The 19,752-nt window shown below is 39.0% G+C and overlaps 1 protein-coding gene and 1 long non-coding RNA gene across 2 annotated transcripts in view; one reads left to right on the forward strand and one right to left on the reverse strand.

The window, feature by feature from the left end:
• The window catches only part of LOC140495806 (uncharacterized), a 109,915-nt gene that overhangs the window by 63,851 nt on the left and 26,312 nt on the right, over window positions 1–19,752 (forward strand). The window lies entirely within an intron of this gene.
• Window positions 1–19,752, reverse strand: part of hdac8 (histone deacetylase 8) — a 79,205-nt gene that overhangs the window by 28,162 nt on the left and 31,291 nt on the right. Inside the window, exons 5-7 of the mRNA XM_072594936.1 lie at window positions 13,270–13,382; window positions 9,717–9,794; window positions 9,522–9,630 (exon numbers count right to left, since the gene is read on the reverse strand). Of these exons, the coding sequence (XP_072451037.1) occupies window positions 9,522–9,630; window positions 9,717–9,794; window positions 13,270–13,382 (300 nt within the window). The remainder of the gene's footprint in view (window positions 1–9,521; window positions 9,631–9,716; window positions 9,795–13,269; window positions 13,383–19,752) is intronic.

Genomic DNA, 19,752 nt, shown 5'->3' on the forward strand with positions numbered 1-19,752 from the left:
ATTCACTCTTTTTTGGTTTAAACTTCTTTTTCTTCTACAGCTTAGATTGCCAAAACCCTAACATACCAGATTTGGTCCTCACAAAGGTGAGGGAAGCCAAAGGCAGATTAAATGATCAATTTGATCAATTCATTGTGTCCTCAAATCTGATCTTCACTTTTTAATTACACAAATTTTTAATTCTCCTTACCATTCCTACGCTGATCTCGACATCCTACACTACTGCAAAGAAGTACAACTTAATTTTGGGGAATACCAACTATGAATCACTTCACAGGCTTCCATGTTCAACATTAAGTTCAACAAAATCAGATCATAATCATCACCTATTTTTCTCTTTTTGTAGCTGTTGTTAACAATTCTGCCATTAAACTGTTAACTGACTTGAGGTGGACCACTGGGGAGGAAGTCCTGCCAGCCAGCACTCTGATATCAGCAACGCCACCAGGAGCAGTGGACACTCCTGAACAGTAGCCAGACTCTGAAGAACATACAGTGTGTTTTCAAAATTGTTATCCAGCTTAAACGATCCAAATAACTGACTTCACACTGTTTCTTTCTCCCTTTTACACTTGACAAATATCTGATTAGGATTGTTTCTTTCATCTTAAATTGTTTTTGATAAACTTCAGACCTAGCTCACAAGAGACCCTTTATCAGTTTTGTACTCTATGGATTGTTCTTTTGTGAAACAGGTGTAGCGGTACCTGTCAAAACATCGCAAAATGAAGTTCCAAATCCCACTTGGTCACTTTTATCTGTTCAGCAATCTTTGCAAACAAAGCAGAATACCTTTCAAATCCATTCTCATTGAATAAAGACACTAATCACAGGTTTTTAGATAAATCAAATCCCTCATTGGAATCATCATATTCATCAGAACCACTATGTCTTCCTTCTGTCTTTACTCTTAAGCTTTTCTTTGGCCAACTCATGTCCCCTAAGCTCCCTAACCCTATGAAGTTTAAATCTTTTTAATTCCATTTCCCTGTTTTCCTCCCTTTCCAATTCAAGTTTTCTTATCTCTATGTCCCACATTTTCTGTCTCTCTTTTAACTCGTCTAATTTCTAGGTATATTTTAACTAAATACAGCTGTGGCATTCTAATTTCAGGTTTCTTTTCTCCCAATTCTAAATGTCAGATAATCACTTGAAGTATATCACCTTTACCAAATTCTATTTTTACTTTTACATTAAAGATATGTTACCCTTCTCAGTTTAGATTTTATCAAAGATTTTGAATAATTCACTAATAAAATTTCCATTTCCAGCAATCTCTGAGCAACATTCAAAGTCATCTTCAAATTCTCCAATATAGCTGTGTTATGTCCAGAACAATGAAACAGCTATTATTTGGAAAAGACAGACACAGATCTGTCTTGAATCTGGTGGAGTCAAAAATCCCACTAAATGTCCTCAATTCTCATGATCCCAGCTGATGCTATTACAGGACAAGTCAGATACCATACTGATAAATAATATTTTTGGTTTTCTTTTTAATGTTAGCAAGGTGGCCCCTCACCGAAACACAGGCATGCAATGCTGCAGATCCGAATTTAACAATAAAAGTGTACATGTAAAAGAAAATAAGTTAAAATAGAATAAATGAAACTATTTGCATATTACACACAAAGGAACCTTGATTATCCGAAGGACACAGGTGAGGAGTATTCCATTCAGTTAATTGAATTCCGGATAATCGAATGCCAGATAACAGTTTAGCCGAGCATCGGGACATCGCAATCTTGCCGGATAATCTGATATTCGGATAATCAAAGTTCCTCTGTATTTAACATGTTTAACCCCAATAAAGATAGAATCCAATTAATCCCAAATGAACTGCTTTACTGGACTCATACCAGAGAGAATTCCCTTCTCTACGTCTCCTAAAGGACTTTAAAACTTTGGCTTCAATTCCCAGACTTGCAAATCTGATAGTCTCTTGCTGAAGCTTTCCTACCAACGAGCTTAAACTTTTTTCAGCTTCAAAGGACCCCTTCAAGATTTTGACCAAATACTTTTGGTCTGGAACTCTCACTAAATTTCTTCAGGTAAAGTAAGGCAACCCATTTCTAACAATTCTATACTATTTTCTGCTTTTTTCAGGAGCATCTACTATAATTGCAACATTTAAAAAGCATCTGGATGGGTATATGAATAGGAAAGGTTTGGAGGGATGTGGGCCAGGTGCTGGCAGATGGGATTAGATTGGGTTGGGATATCTGGTCAGCATGGGCGAGTTGGACCAGGAGGGTCTGTTTCCGTGCTGTACATCTCCATGAATCTATGTCAAAGGAAAGTTGTTGTTAAACTTGAAAGGGTTCAGAAAAGATTTACAAGGATGTTGCTGGGATTGGAGGTTTTAGTTATAAGGAAAGGCTGAATAGGCTGGGGCTTTTTTTTTCCTTGGAATGTCAGAGGCTGAGGGGTGACCTCATAGAGGCATAAAGTCATGAGGGGCATGGGTAGGGTAAAAGCCAAGGTCTTTTTCTCAGGGTAGGGGAGACCAAAACTAGAGGGCATAGGTTTAAGGTGAGAGGACAAAGTTCTGAAAGGAACCTGCGGGGCAATTGTTTTCATACAGAGGACAATGCATGCATGGAATGAGCTGCAAGAGGAAATGGTGGAGGTGGGTACAATGCCAACATTTAAAAAAGCATCTGGATGGGAACGTGAATTGGAAGGGTCTAAAGTGATATGGGATTAGATTAGGATATCAGGTCACTGCAGGTCACCAGTGATTATCTGACATTTAGAATTAGGAGAAAAGAAACCTGAAATTAGAATTTGGACGGAAGTGTCTGTTTCCACACTGTATAACTTTATGATTCTACAACTCCATCTACAACCACAATAGCTACAGAGCTACACAAACTGAAACTAAAAAAAATGCTTTCTCCCAAGTTATGAGTGTTTTCCCAATCAAAAAGAAGAAACAAAAATTAACCCCTCAATGTCCAAACTGGAACCTTTTACTCAACTGTTTACTCTGTTCACCCATAAAATTCTCTCAATGTAATCAAAACCCATTACTATTGAAACAGCATTGAAACAGACCCTTTGGTCCAACTTGTCCATGCCGACCAGATATCCCAACCCAATCTAGTCCCACCTGCCAGCACCCGGCCCATATCCCTCCAAACCCTCCCTATTCATATACCCATCCAAATGCCTCTTAAATGTTGCAATTGTACCAGCCTCCACCACATCCTCTGGCAGCTCATTCCATACACGTACCACCCTCTGCATGAACAAATTGCCCCTTAGGTCTCTTTTATATCTTTCCCCTCTCACCCTAAACCTATGCCCTCTGGTTCTGAACTCCCCGACCCCAGGGATAAGACTTTGTCTATTTATCCTATCCATGCCCCTTATAATTTTGTACACCTCTATAAGGTCACCCCTCAGCCTCCGACACTCCAGGGGAAACAGCCCCAGCCTGTTCAGCCTCTCCCTGTAGCTCAAATCATCCAACCCTGGCAACATCCTTGTAAATCTTTTCTGAACCCTTTCAAGTTTCACAACATCTTTCCAATAGGAAGGAGACCAGAATTGCATGCAATATTCCAACAGTGGCCTAACCAATGTCCTCTACAGCCGCAACATGACCTCCCAACTCCTGCACTCAATACTCTGACCAATAAAGGAAAGCATACCAAACACCTTCTTCACTATCCTATCTACCTGTGACTCCACTTTCAAGGAGCTATGAACCTGCACTCCAATGTCTCTTTGTTCAGCAACACTCCCTAGGACCTTACCATTAAGTGTACAAGTCTTGCTAAGATTTGCTTTCCCAAAATGCAGCACATCACATTTATCTGAATTAAACTCCATCTGCCACTTCTCAGCCCATTGGCCCATCTGGTCCAGATCCTGTTGTAATCTGAGGTAATCCTCTTTGCTGTCCACTACACCTCCAATATTGGTGTCATCTGCAAACTTACTAACTGTACCTCACACGCTTGCATCCAAATCATTTATGTAAATGACAAAAAGTAGTGGACCCAGCACCGATCCTTGTGGCACTCCACTGGTCACAGGCCTCCAGTCTGAAAAACAACCCTCCACCACCACCCTCTGTCTTCTACCTTTGAGCCAGTTCTGTATCCAAATGGCTAGTTCTCCCTGTATTCCATGAGATCTAACCTTGCTATTCAGTCTCCCATGAGGAACCTTGTCAAATGCCTTATTGAAGTCCATATAGATCACATCTACTGCTCTGCCCTCATCAATCCTCTTTGCTACTTCTTCAAAAAACTCAATCAAGTTTGTGAGACATGATTTCCCACGCACAAAGCCATGTTGACGATTCCTAATTTTTGCCGCCACTCAAGTCCAGTAGGCATTCACAGTCCAAGTCCCCTCGGTGAATACTCTTCATGTTGGCTGCTCCCTCATCAGTTGTGTTAGCGTACCACTCTTTCCTGATGTCGCCCGTAGCCCGAGACCCATCGTGACCGTACGCTGTGACAATTCCGGTAGCTCCCAGATGAGTACTCCCCTCTTTAGCTGTTGGCTGTGGCCTGAGTCCCCTATCAACCATCGCCCTCAGTCTTCTCCCCGGTGCACACCATTCTTCCCTGGTGCCAACCACAGCCTGAGTTGTCTCACGACCACTTCCTTCGATGTTACTTCCACAATCCTATGCCATTTTCAAAGTTCAGGAGATGCCCTTCCTTTCAACAAAAAAAAAACAGGCACTTGCACACAGTTTGTGGGCTGTATCCCACTCATATAGCTAATTATTATGTTCATGGTTCACTTGAACCATAAATAGAACATGAAGTAGACAAAAGATAAAGTAGAACAGGGAATACTTTATTGTAGGTCTCTCTGATCCAAAGTCGACTTTTAGATTGTCTCCCTTTGCTCCCGCCTCCAGGTCATTTGACCCACTCTCTTAAAAGGCCTGCACACACCCAACTACATCCAAATATGAGGGAAGATCATGTGCAGTAATCAGCAGGATGTTTTCTTGCCCACATTTAACCTGAAGTCACGAGACTTCATGAAGTCCAGAGTTAATACTGAGAACACCCAGGGGAATGCTGATTCAACTGTATAATACTGTGCTGTCACTTCTGCCGCGTCTCTCCTGCTGGTGGGACAGGACATACAGTCATAGAGTCATAGAGATGTACAGCATGGAAACAGACCCTTCGGTCCAACCCGTCCATGCCGACCAGATATCCCAACCCAATCTAGTCCCACCTGCCAGCACCCGGCCCATATCCCTCCAAACCCTTCCTATTCATATACCCATCCAAATGCCTCTTAAATGTTGCAATTGTACCAGCCTCCACCACATCCTCTGGCAGCTCATTCCATACACATACTACCCTCTGCATGAAAAAGGTGCCCCTTAGGTCGCTTTTATATCTTTTCCCTCTCACCCTAAACCTATGCACTCTAATTCTGGACTCCCTGACCCCAGGGAAACCACTTTGTCTATTTACCCTATCCATGCCTCTCAAAATTTTGTAAACCTCTATAAGGTCACCCCTCAGCCTCCAACGCTCCTTATCTTAACTCTATTCTCCAGCATCTGCAGCACCCACTTCTGCCCTGTCCATGAGATAAAGACCTACATTTATTATATGTTTCTAATTCTTTTCGTAGCTTTGCAGTAGCTTTTAGTGTACACCTGTACACCTAAATCCCTTTGCTTCTTCTGTAGTTTTTGGTCAGTCGTTTCACATAGAGAAAATAGTCTGACTCATATCTTTCAAATCCAAAATAGAACTTCACAGTTCTCCATGTTAAACTGTATCTGCTATAGTTTTATCCATTCACCTAACTTCATCATTCTTTTATAACACTCTGCTTCCATCCATATAATTGAAGTATGCCTCTTAGCATTGATGGTGAACAACTGAGACTCCAGTATATATAACCTGCTGAACATCCCTTGTCACAATGACAGACAGAGAATTAACCCATTACCCCAATTCTTTCCATCCAAAGTTCTACGGGATACTCTTTCAAGATCAGCACTTATGTGCTGCCTTTCCCAGTGGACAAGCACAAGTTTCTCCAGTCTTTCCTCATAACTCCTGTCACTAGACTTTAGCTCCATGGTTGTGCCTAGTTTTGTCTCCAGTAATAAAGTACCTGTGTCTCTGTGAACAGAGCTGGACACAGTGCTCAAGGTTAGTCTCATCTGAACTGGACGCAGCACTGGGATAGGCTTGATCAGATCTGGAACCAGTGTTCAGGGTGAGTCTAAACAGAACTGAATGCCGTGTTTGAGGAGAGTCTGACCAGATCCAGACATAAAAGTTTGCTTATATTCTTCTCGGGATGTGAACATTGCCAGCAAAGTCACCATTTATTGCCCATCCTTTCACAAGGAGCCTTCTTGATGTGCTATAGTATACACACACTATTAGATAGAGAGTTCCAGACTTTGGTGCAGCAGAACTGAAAGAACAGCAATAAAGGTCCAATTTGGAATGGGGAATGAATTGCAAGGGCTCCACATTGAGAGGATAGGAAGACTCCATTGCCTTTGGTTGAAAGGTCCATTACTAGATTTCGGGTAAGAGATAGAAGGTTTACAGATTCAAGGAGAATTTCTTTTCACTGAGAGCTTGCTGGGGAACTGGAACTCAGTTCTGATGGAGTGGGAGAGGCATCCTTGTAACATTTAAAAAGTAACTTAGCTGCTTCAATCAACAAGGCCATCGATCAAAAGGTGGAAACTGAAACTTAGCTGGATGGCCTCACCTGTGTTGGAATGGACTCAGCGGATTAAATGGCCTTTTTCCATCATATAATTGACAATGGTTATATGATTCAACATGCTGGAAAGATCATCATATAACATATTACATCTAAAAGTAATCTGGAATCATACATGAGAAATACATATACAAAACAATTTTCACCTTTCATTTTGATTAGAGAAACATATATTTAAATTAGCTTTGAGAAAAGTACCATTCAATTACTGAGCATTGTTTTAATTTAAGTGATTTAACCAGAAAAATATTAAGCATGAGTATCCATTGGCAAATCAATTTTAAATGGAATTGTAACAATTGTAGTATTCTTCATCTTTCAATGTTATATGTACAAAAGGAACTAATCTGTCTCACTGAGATCTAAAAGCTCACAATTAGCAAAAACCCTTCATCACTTCTCAATGCAAACCCTAAGCCTTAAGGTCACAACATACTTTTTATAAAAGGACAGTCAATGGTGAGACTATCATAACAACTGTTATAAATGAAAATACCTTGAATCCTCAATAAAATTGTCAACACAACACAATAACATAACAGTTTTGACTGAAATAAAGTAAGCATTCCATGCAAGACAAATTTAAATATTTTTAGTTTTTGAAAACACTTGGTAAAATATACTTTTGTTTTATATAGTCCTGCAATTTATTTGTCACTTTCCAGCTGTTGTATTTTAAACTGTCAAACTTTACTTTACAGAAACATTTATTCTTATTATCTTCTGACCCAAACCCAGATACTTACACGCAACTGCCAAATTATATTTCCATCACACAAAATTAATCATTAATTATAGCACTGTAATTAGATTTTGGCGCTTGAAAAAGGTTAGGTTAGTTTAAACACTGCTCCAATTTGGCAGCAATAATTCACAGAAGTGTCTTTTGCTCTGAAATAAATCCTAAAACACTCCACAGATAAGCAACAGTTGTTGTATAAAACCAGTTGCATAAAGACAGACATCTATGTGCACAGTTGAAAAGATACATTTTACAGCTGAAGACAGAAGTAACATGGTAAAAAGAATTGGAGTGAGAACTCCAGAAAGTAGAGCAGAGTTGGCTGTACATAATCCTAAGAATGGAGGAGCAGGTGCTCAGAATGTGATAAACAGAGATTCTCGGGAAATTTATAATAAGAGAACAAGAGATGAGTCATGGAAGCATCTGCAAATGTGGACAAGGATTTTGAATTTAATGATTCTATTTGAGGTCATGGGACCCATGGAAGTGCACAAGGATGAGATGATGAATGAGCTGTCATTACTACTGAAGTGATATGCATGCTACATGTTTCAACTGAATTGGACTTTGTGTCTGGCAAAACCTACAGGAGTGTGCAGCATAATTCAATGCCTGTTACTGCATAATGCCTCTGTTCAAACAGTGTATAATATGGCTTTACACGTAAAACTTGCAGGAAATCCAGTAATTCTTATAATTATGTTTTGTGATTGGTGCATTATGCATGGCAACATATCTGTACAGCCATGAGGTAAACTAACACTTTCTGGTAAATGCAGAATTCAGGCCAAGCACAAATTTCACTCACGTTCACTCAACTGTTTCACTTGCCTCTTCCGTTCTGCTGCACTACAACATTTCTGCTGGCATTTTGACCTGATCTTCCACAATTCTAACTTTGTGAAATCTCCGCAACCCTCAGCACCAGTTTATCAATGTTCACATATAAACATGAACTCAGCATTATTCAAACATCTGTGAACTCATATCAAGGTAATGTGACGGTGGTATCTAGGACATAGAATCACAGCTTATAGAAAATGTCAGGTTGTGAGTCAGTTCTCCAAATTTTGGCACAAGCCCCCATATGTGAGTAAGGAGGAGTTTGCAGGGATGACAGGACTGTTTCTACTGTTGGCTTTTCCGGTGCCTAAGTCGATGCCAGGTGGTCCATCTATTTTCATTTCTTTTTTGAGACTTTGTAGCAATTGATTCAACTGAGTGGCTCACAAGGCCACATGTCTGGAGTCACATGTAGATCAGACCAGGTAAGGATGGCAGATTTCCTTCTCTAAATGACATTAGTGAATCAGATGGGTTTTTCCGACAATAGTTTTATGGTCATCAGTAAATTCTTATTTCCACATTTTAAAAAATTGAATTAAAATTCCACCATCTGCCACAGCAGGATTCAAACTCTGGTCCCCAGAACATTAGCTGAGTTTCTAGATCAATAGTCTAGCAATAATACCCTAGGCCACTGTCTGCAACAAGAGTGATGACAACCCATTCACTTCACAAGGTTGACTATATGATCTGACTGCTTCATCTTTGAAATGGTCCTTATTGCAATTAAGTCATAAAACCTAATGAGTGCTCTGTCCACCCCTGCAACCAAGGTAAAAATCCATTCCAGATTAATCAACTTGAAGTCTTCTTTACTGTCAGAAAGGATGGCAATCAAAATAAGACAAGGTAATTGCAATGCAATTCCAAAACACCATAACCGCACATAAATCAACATTAATTGATAAGATCACTGACAGGTGGCAAGATTATCATTGCCTAAAACACTCAGATAGATAACAGAAAATTGCCTTGTGATTCTTCTTCCTTTGCTGGAAGACAACTGACTTAGACTTGGTATCTTCTGCATTGACATGGGACATAACAGAAATTCATGATGTGGTGGGTTATGGGCAATAAAGTCCCTGATTATGGGTGAAATTTTGGGCACCCCAATTCAAGCATAATATTTTATAAGAAAGTAATTGTATATTGTTCAGAATCAGAATTTTACAGTAATTCCTACCTTTCACATATTTGGTAATAAAGCTCATCTTGAATGCCATCCTGCAAAGGCACATTCACAGTATAATACCTTCCTTTCCCCATTCCAACATCTGCCACATCACCTGTTCCTTGAGAAACAGCCACAAGAAATCATTAAATAACTCTGAACCAATGCTCTTATCAAGAAGAAAAATTGAAGTGACAGCAGACTTACCTGGGAAGAATCCAGGGGAATATTTGTGAAAAGATACAGTCATGACTTTAGATGTAAAACTGAATGCATCTTCTACACCTAGAGAGAATGAAAAATATGACAAAGATGACCACAGATTGTGGCATGCATACTTTACTGGTGCATTGACTGTAAGGACACATTCCGCAATTTTGCTGTTGCAAACTGCCAAATTGTTCAAAAATGACTATTGGCATACATATAATGCATTATATTAATGACAAGTAGTCTGTTAATTTCTTTCTAGCTTTTGTTCACAAAGTAACACACTTATCTCAGCCATAATGCATTGAGGGAGGCCAGCTCGCTCGCTGACAAGAGGAGAAAAATTGCAAACAATGACTTCAGGCCAATGCTCAGTATCTACGAGAAATCTGTTGTACACTAGCGCTGTTAAAGATTTGGGAAAAGGACATTTACTTAATATCTTCAATATTCATCATAGATTAAAGGTTATAACATTAGATAAGCAAAGTTCCCAATCCACCTTAGCCAAATTGCCACTGAAAACTATGTATTTGACCTGGTGTTGTGTGATTTTAAATTTTATTTGACTTTAGTTACATTTTGCACATTTTTAGACTTATTACGTCTTTCTCAAATTGAACATGCAATCGTATCATATAATAATAAAAGGGATCCAGGGTATGCCTTACTGTGAAATGATAAATTAATCCTATCTCATTACACAACACCAAATCTAATATAATCTTTTCCCTGGTTGGTGTGATGTATTCTTATAAGAACTCTCTTAATCATCCTGATCTCCAAACTACTTTGCCACATTAACTTATCAACTTCATCTAAAGTTTAAAGTCCCCCATAATTAAGACAATAGATATTTCCAATCAACCTATCCAGAGGGACATGACACACCTCGAGACCAGAGGGGATTTGAATTTGTACCTTTTAGCTCAGAAGTAGGATCGGAGCCTTAAAACAATGCATTTCATGTATCAGTCAGGATGCACTGTTGTATCTATTCACAGTTGGAATGAGCTGTCAGAGGAAGTGGTAGAGGCGAGTACAATTACAACATTCAAAAGACATTTGAACAGGGTACATGGATAGGAAGGGTTTAAAGGGATATGAGCCAAATACAGGAAATGGGATTAGTTCAGTTTAAGAAACCTGGTTGGAATGGACGAGGGTCTGCTCCCATGCTGTGTAACTCTATGAAGTGAAATCCTAAGATAGTATAAGTGTGGTGTGCTTTGTTTCTGATCTGCCTCAGTTCATCCCTCTTTAACACAACATGCCTGGTGGTCCCGGGTTCCCCAAGGAGCACCATGTGGACAATCATCTCAAAGTGGACACCTGATTGACACAGACAATAGAACTCTAAACCTCAAGCAATCCCACAGCCTCAGCCTTCCAACCATGTGTTCATAGACAAATCACTGCACCAAATAATGATTATAGTATACTTGCAACAAACTCACATTATTCATTTCATAAAACAAAGAACTGCGAATGCTGAAAATCTGAAACAAAAACATAAATTACTGGAGAAACTCAGCATGTCTGACAGCATCTGTGGAGAGAAAACAAAGTTAACATTTCGAGTCCAGTCTGAAAAAGGATCACTGGATTTGAAACGTTAACACTGTTTTCTCTCCACAGATGCTGCCAGGTCTGCTGAGCTTCCCTAGCAATGACAGTGCAGTCTTTATTAGCGCCAAACTGATGCTGTCAAATAAAAGCTTCATTGAAAGAATTAAAAGATAATTCAATACATAATGTAATGAAATTGTGAAATACACAATTAAATTTATTTAAACCCCTATTTGGATATTATAGATTATTTGAAGATGCAAAAATGCTTTAAAATCACTACTTTCCGGGAAGCCGGTGAGAGCAGTGTGCAGGGATTCCCAGCACGCTTGTCCTCAAGTCAACAGCAACTCTGTTGGTTAAGTTATAAGAGCAAAATGAATGACAGTTCCATCTCTATGGTGACCTTGCCATTGACTCAAGAACAACAAGTCGCCCATGCGTGCAATACAAGGATATCTGCAACATCAAGTTGACTGGGATCAGATTTGATGCAAAGGAAATCTTTGCCGCTGACTGGAGTGCCTGGAGACAAGCAGCCAAGGACGGTTTGAAAGTGTGAGGACAAAAGAAATGGCCAGATGGTGGAGAAGAGAGTCGAAGGAATAATATCAGTTGACCCTGAAACAAAGCTATTCACCTGTGTGAGCTGCAGAAGAAACCTCCATTCACAAATCCTCTGGCCCACGCAGGGTATATTGAATCCAAAAGTCACATACACTTTGGGCACGGTGTATCATCTCCTAGATTAATAGATGCCAGCTGATCAGATGATGCAATTAGAGTGACATACACAGAAATCCATTCAGAGTAAATGTTTAAAAGACAAAAGGTAGTCAAACTTTGCAGATAGCAAATTTGTGCATATGTATGATATAACACAACTGAAGATGAGAAGAATGAGAGATAATTGGAGTGAAACATGCAAGGTCTGAGAAGATTTCACAAGGTAGGAGCTGAGAGATTGCTTCCCCTCCAAGGACATTTAGAGCAAAGAGTAACAAAAAATAGGTGTTAAAGATACAGATGAGAAGGAATTTTTTTCTTCCGAGGACAATTAGTTTTTGAAATCTCTTCTCCAAAGAACACTTGAGGCTGAGTCATTTAAGATATTCAAAGCTGCATTATATAGATTTTTGATCTGCAAAGTGGTCCAGGATTATTTGGTCAGGCAGAAAAATGGAGTCAAGGCCACAATCAGATCAGCCATAATCTTACTGAATAGTAAGGAGGTTCAAGGGGCTGAATGCCTCTGACCAGAAATTCACCAAAGATCTTTAGACAGCACCTTCTAAACCTACAACAACTTCCATTTAGAAAGACAAGGGCAGCAGATACATGGGAACACCACCATTTGCAATTCCCTTCCAAGTCATTCACCATCCTGACTTGGAAATATATTGCCATTCCTTCACTACCACTGGGTCAAAATACTGGAATTCCCTCACTAAGGGCATTGTGGGTCAACCTACAGGATGTGGACCACAGTGGTTCACAAAGGCAACTCACTACCACCTTCTCAAAGGCGACTAGGGACGAGCAAGAAAATGCAGGCCAGCCAGCGACACACACATCCCATGAGTGAATTTTTAAAAAATCCATTCCTAATGCAAATAATTTTTCAAATGTATCTGCCTTATGTCAGGTGTAACACTGCCACATTTACAAGTCAGTCATTTCTAGCCACGCTGTTCTGACTTTTAGTTCAATCCCATATCTGAAGCAAAGTGAACTTCGAACTGATTCCAACAGGATGGAGGAATTAAATTCTGTAGTAATTCTGAAGGAATTAAATTATTAATACTGGATTACACACACCTTACATATGAGACAAGTATGATGCAAGAATAATAACGCTCCTGCCCTTATAAATAGCATTTCCTTGAACTTGCCATCAGTAATGTTATAGGAGATTCTCTAGTTCCTTAATTACAATATCTTGATGAAAGTTATAAAGATGAAATCAAACATTCAATCTTACCATCGCCATGGTGTAGATCCAGATCTATGTATAAAACTCGATCAAACTTCTTTCGCAGTTTTAAAATGCCAAGCACAGCATCATTCAGATAACAAAACCCTGATGCTTCATCTCTTCAGAAAAAAAGACAAACAGACAATGAGAACATGATGGTTTTTCTCCCTGTAGAATTAACTTTTAAAAGTTACTTCCTGGGACATGGCTGCACACTGGCAATTTTGTCAATCACTAATTGCCCTTGAAAAGCTTGAGATGAGCCACTCTCCTGAGCTGCTGAAACTCTTGTTGGTCCGCTCATGGTGCTGATGAGTAGGGAATGCCAGGATTTTGACCTACAGATGATGAAGGAATTGCAATTAATTTACAAATCAAAGTCAGAAATGTGACTTGGTGAGAAATTTTGCTGTGATGTTTCCTCATGCTAGGTGCCCTTCTTCGAGGTTATAGAACTCGTGGGTTTGGAACAAAGTTCCATCTAAGCTGCATAACTGGGCAACAACCTGAAATTTCCCACATAAATTGTATAGAAATAGGCCCTGTTAAGTTATTTTATAAAAGTTTTTGAAGTGTCTGTTCACTAACAAATAATTTCCACATTTAAAAAATACTGAAGCATACTTTAGATTGAAAGGTGCTGTCAAAGAAACCATTGCAAGTTGTTATGCACTATATAGACAGTATACAGTGCAGAATGAATTCATTGAATGTACCAGCAATGGAGAGGGCAGATACTTAAGATGATGATTATGGTGGTAACTAAATTGTTTCCACAAACTAAAATATGCTCATACTTGCATTAAAACTAAGGGTCTTGATAAAATGTAGTGAGGAAACTCTAGATGTTACAGGACATTCTGGTATAATGCATGATTTGTCAACACGAATTGTCCATAACGCAATTGATGAATTGTGGACGCTGTTTGGATAACACAAACTTTCTACTGAACAGATATAGCGATTTTCTATAGCAGTTTGCCATATAGTGATTTTCTATAGCAACAGGTTGCAAAGGAACACAACTGTCACATTAAAGCAGAATGACCTGGATGTGGTACATGAACACAAGTGATGAAAACTTTCATCACTATTTCCAAAGGATGTCATCCTGGACCATCCATGGTTGATATTTCCTTTCGGAACGTAATTAAAAAGTGCACAAGCTATACTCATGCCAATTTCTTGCTGACTGCATTAATATTCTGGAATGCAAACAAATGTAAAGCATACAAACTGTCAGGATATTGTGTGTTCCATGTTTTTGCTGTCAAACAAACATTCACGCACACTAGGTATAATACATATTTAAGCACACGGAAGCCTTTCATTTTTAAAAATTTGTCTTCAACTGATGTCATAAAGTATATTCAAGCAAACTGAAAATACTCAACAGCTCTCAATGAAGATGGACCTTCTGTCAAAATATTTAAGTATGAGCCCAGGTGCCTTTGGGGGTAAGAGCCAATTGCATGTATAAATAAATATGGCATTTAGTGTTCATACCCCTAAGCCAGAAGGTTCAGGTTCAAGTCTCACCTGCCTAGAAGTGCCACAATGTGTCTGAACAGGTTGGTTAAAAATATTAGGTAGGGGGGTTTTGATGATGTGCAACCTTTGAGTCAGAAAGCCCAAGTTCACATGCCACCTGCTCCAGAGGTGGGTCATAACATGCCTGAACAAGTTGTTCAAAAATATTTAACATTTGGTGGAATGTCATGAATAGCTGGCGTTCAGATGTTTAGTCTGTTACAGCAGAATGAAGGATGAAGTTTATTTTCAGAAATACAATGCAACTTGAAATGACATCATCCCAATACAAACACATAAATCCAATTAGAGTCATAGAGTTACAGGGACGTACAGCACGGAAACAAGACCCTTCGGTCCAACTCGTCCATGCTGACCAGATATCCTAACCTGATCTAGTCCCATTTGCCAGCACTTGGCCCAAATCCCTCTAAACCCTTCCTGTTCATGTACCCATCCAAATGCCTTTTAAATGCTGTAATTGTACCAATCTTCACCACTTCCTTTGGCAACTCATTCCATTCATGCACCAACCTGTGTGTGAAAACGGTGCCTCTTAGGTTCCTTTTATATCTTTCCCCTCTCATCCTAAACCTATGCTGTCAGTTCTGGACTCCCCACCCCAGGGAAAACGCCTTTTCTATTTATCCTATCTATGCCCCTCATGATTTTATGAACTTCTATAAGGTCACCCCTCAGCCTCCGACGCTCCAGTGAAAACAGCCCCAGCCTATTCAGCCACTCCCTTAACTCAAATCCTCCGACCCTGGCAACATCCTTGTACATCTTTTCTGAACCCTTTGAAGCTTCACAACATCCTTCCGATAAGAAGGAGGCCAGAACTGCACACAATATTCTAAAAGTGGCCTAACCAATGTCTTCTACAGCTGCAACATGACCTCCCAATTCCTGTACTCAATAGTCTGACCAATAAAGAAAAGCGTACCAAATGCATTCTTCACTATCCTATCTACCTGTGACTCCACTTTCAAGGAACTATGAACCTGCACCCCAAGGTCCCTTTGTTCAGCAATACTCCACAGGACCTTACCATTAAGTGTACAAGTCCTGCTCTGATTTGCTTTTCCAAAATGCAGCACCTTGCATTTATCTAAATTAAACTCCATCTGCCACTCCTCAGCCCATTGGCCCACCTGATCAAGATCCTGGTGTACTGAGGTAACCTTCTTTGCTGCCCACTATACATCCAATTTTGGTGTCATCTGCAAACTTACTAACTATACTTTCTACTTGCACATCCAAAACATTTAGATAAATGATGAAAAGTCATGGACCCAGCACCGATTCTTGTAGCATATCACTGGTCACAGGCCATAAGTCTGAAAAGCAACCCTCCACCACCACCCTCTGTCTTCTACTTTGAGCCAGTTCTGTATCCAAATGGCTAGTTCTCCTTGAATTCCATGAGATGTAACCTTGCTAACCAACCTCCCATGAGGAACCTTGCCGAACTCCTTACTAAAGCCCATATAGATCTCATCTACCGCTTTGCCCTCATCCATCCTCTTTGCCAATGATGTGACTGATTTTGTGTTCATCCAAATTAACTTCCAGTGTGAGTAATATAGCCATATTGGATGATAACAAAATTGATAAGATTAACTTTTGAAAAGAACCAATAAGTTTAACTCAATAATCATTAAACCATGTAACTGAATTGTTACTACAGCATGATTACTGGAGAGTTTACAAAATCAAGTGCCATAACTGACATGGTTATGGATTACGAGTTGCCAAGTGAGATTAGGCTGAATGGTTACTTGTCAGCTTGCATAGACATGATGAGCCACATGGCCTCCCTATGTTAAAAAAAAAATTTATGATCTCTGACACTTATCTCTCTTTTTCTTCTGTTCCACCTATCACCACCAATATTTTCTGACCCCTTTCTGTCCTGTATCATGCACATAGCCCCCGATGACTGTGAGAAACAACTTGATTGCATATTCCTGCCATTGCAACTCTTCAGCCATCTGCTGGAAGGTTGAAAGCAACTTTTAAAAGTAATTATTCTATTTTCCCTCCAGTAAATGAGAAATGGAATAAAAGAAAAAGAGAGATAAAGTGTCAGAGATCATAGCTTTCTTTTAACATAGGGAGGCCATGTGACCTATCATGTCTATGCAAACTGACAAGTAACCATTCAGCCTAATCTCACTTGGCAACTCTTAATTCATAGCCATGTAGTTATGACACTTGATTTTGTAAATTTCCAGTAACCATGCTGTGGTAACAAATTAAAGACATTGGCTAATGATTATTGAGTTAATATTGTCAATTCTTTTCAGATCCTACCTCCCTATGAAACCATTCAATACCAATTGGCCACAGTACTAGGTATCCAAAGACAAAAATAGCTCTGAGGAAGGGTCACTCGACCTGAAATATTAACTCTGATTCCTGTCCACAGATCTTGCCATCCTGCTGAGTTTTTCCAGCAATTTCTATTTTTTATCTTTGATTTATAGTATCTGCAGTTCTTCTGTTTTTTTTTCCACTAGGTTATCTAGCATGCTCTTAACATCTTACAAGTACTTAAAGGTAGAATTCAACAATACACAAAACCTAAAAAGCCAATTCAAGCACCTTTCCAGTCCACAATTGTTTACATGAAAGAAGTACTCCATTATAAGAACATTAAAACTTAACAGGCAGTGGAATAGGCCATTCAATTTGTCATGACTGATCTTCGACCTCAATTCCATCCTCCAAATTCTGTACTTCTACACCTTCAAACTAAAAAATGGCCTTTGAGTATCTGTTTCTGTCACTGTTCTGACACATACACAAAATTAAAAAAATTATACATCACAACATTAAAGTCCCCAGTCAATGCAAATGGAATTCTTAAGTGATTAGACTTGAAAAATATTCAACTAATTAAATTACACATTTGTTATAAGGTATATTACTTTCTTTATCTGTTTCTTTTTTAAGTTATATTTTCCTATTAACAATATCTGTCTTTTTGACACTATTATGAATGACTAAACACTTGGAAATATTATAGACAAGATGAAAAGACCTGTAACTTTAAGATTTTGAGATCTTACTGAAATATAGTTTCAGTAGCTAATCAAGGAGGGTCAAGACTAACACCAAAGGTTGAGCTTGGATATTAGCAACATTGTTATCAAGGCAGACTGAGCAGTGACTTTAATTACAGGGTAATATCTTTTCCATTCTTTTTTGACATCTTTACTGTTACCAACACCATGACCAATTCATCCATCTCACCCATTCATCTCCATCAAATTACTATCTCATTTTCATCACAATTAAAACACTTCATTTCCAAAATTCTGTTCTCCAAACCCAGTTTTCTCCTTCATATTAAGGACATCATCCCAGACACACTGCTCATCATTTTTATGCTATAGATATGAAATCAGTTTCATATAGTTCAATGACAATGTGTTGTAGCTACCACTTCAAAATTGAACAAGCCAAACTTTTATTCAGCTCAATAATGCTTAAGTAATATTTCTAGTTTTCTATCAGAAAATGTGTGGTCTCCAACCTCCAGTTACCATGTCAACTAATCCAAGATACAAAATCTTAATTTGAATTAAACAGATTGTCAACTGTCCTTCCCAACACCATATCCAAGCCAGATATCACCTCATAACTAAGTGGGCTTGCTCCACCACCTCACTGTAGATATCCTATTCCACAGGTTCATTATCTTAACACTCATTTTAGCTAATAACCTCCTTGATAACCGCTACCTCCAATTTTACATAACTGAGAAAGTCTTATTCAGCCTACCTCAGCTATTGTCTTCAATCATACAATGTCACTGTATCCCTGCTCATTTAACTTTAATCCCCTATACTGTTTTGTCACTATTCCTATAATGGTAGCTGTTCCTTCGAAGCCAATGTCCACTCCTATTCTTTGATCTTTGATTTCAACATCTTATCAACTTCCTAACCACTTTAAAAAATTTCCAAAAAAGTATTTTCTTCCACTGCTCTTTGTCCTCAAAGACTCCTCTTCTGCTCAATGCCTTGTTTAATGCTCAGAGAAATTATTCCTTGCATGCTGAATACCAATAAATACACAAATTGCTGTTGATGAAAAGATGTTGCATTTTTCAACACTAATTCTTACTTCTCAAAGCTCAAACTTATTTTCAAGATTTGAAAGTAAATTATCTTTTATGGACATAAATGAAGCCCTACTCACATTTTCTACAAAATATTAAACAGACAATCCCCCCTTATCTATATGCTGTATTTCACATGCAACTTTAAAAAAACAGCTTAGGCATCTAAGTGGGATTCTTTTGAAACACTTAAAGCATGTGACGAACAGGTAATGCCAAGGTATAGTAAAGGCTAACTGCTATGGAAGGTGGTCTTTGTAGGAGGAAATCTATCTTGGTAAGTCATACCCCTGCTTCTGAACCAAAACTTTGAGTTCAAGGTCCACTTTACGACATTGAACAAGTTGAATAATCAGTCTGCTCAGCTTGCAACATTTTCCCACTCTTAAGCAAATGTTGATAGGTCTGTGTGAAGATCAAAAGCAATGGCTGCCAAGAGCATGAGGAAATTGGTTTCCACAGTATAGCCGGATCATGACAGATGGAATAAATTTGACAGACTGCATGCTGCAGTGAGAGCATTAAGATATATGATTCTGATACTGTGATATAATTGAAATCAATCTTTTCAAGCTTCTATCACTTGAGTGTTTATTCTTTACTACTTCATTCATTGCTTCAGATTCTTACTTCCTGCCTTAGTTTTTCAATCCATTCACCCATTCTCCCCCACCTCCCCAAATCTCTTTTTCAGAGGCCAAGCATCCCAATATTTGTCTGCTTTTTCAGTGATAATCTACCTCTCATTCTATTGTACTTCCTGTGATGCATTCCCTTCTGGCTACTCTGCTTCTGCCATGGTAGGATTCAAACCCATGACTGTAGAACCT

This window comes from Chiloscyllium punctatum, chromosome 25 (genome assembly GCF_047496795.1).
Source record: "Chiloscyllium punctatum isolate Juve2018m chromosome 25, sChiPun1.3, whole genome shotgun sequence".
Taxonomy (NCBI): Eukaryota; Metazoa; Chordata; class Chondrichthyes; order Orectolobiformes; family Hemiscylliidae; genus Chiloscyllium; species Chiloscyllium punctatum.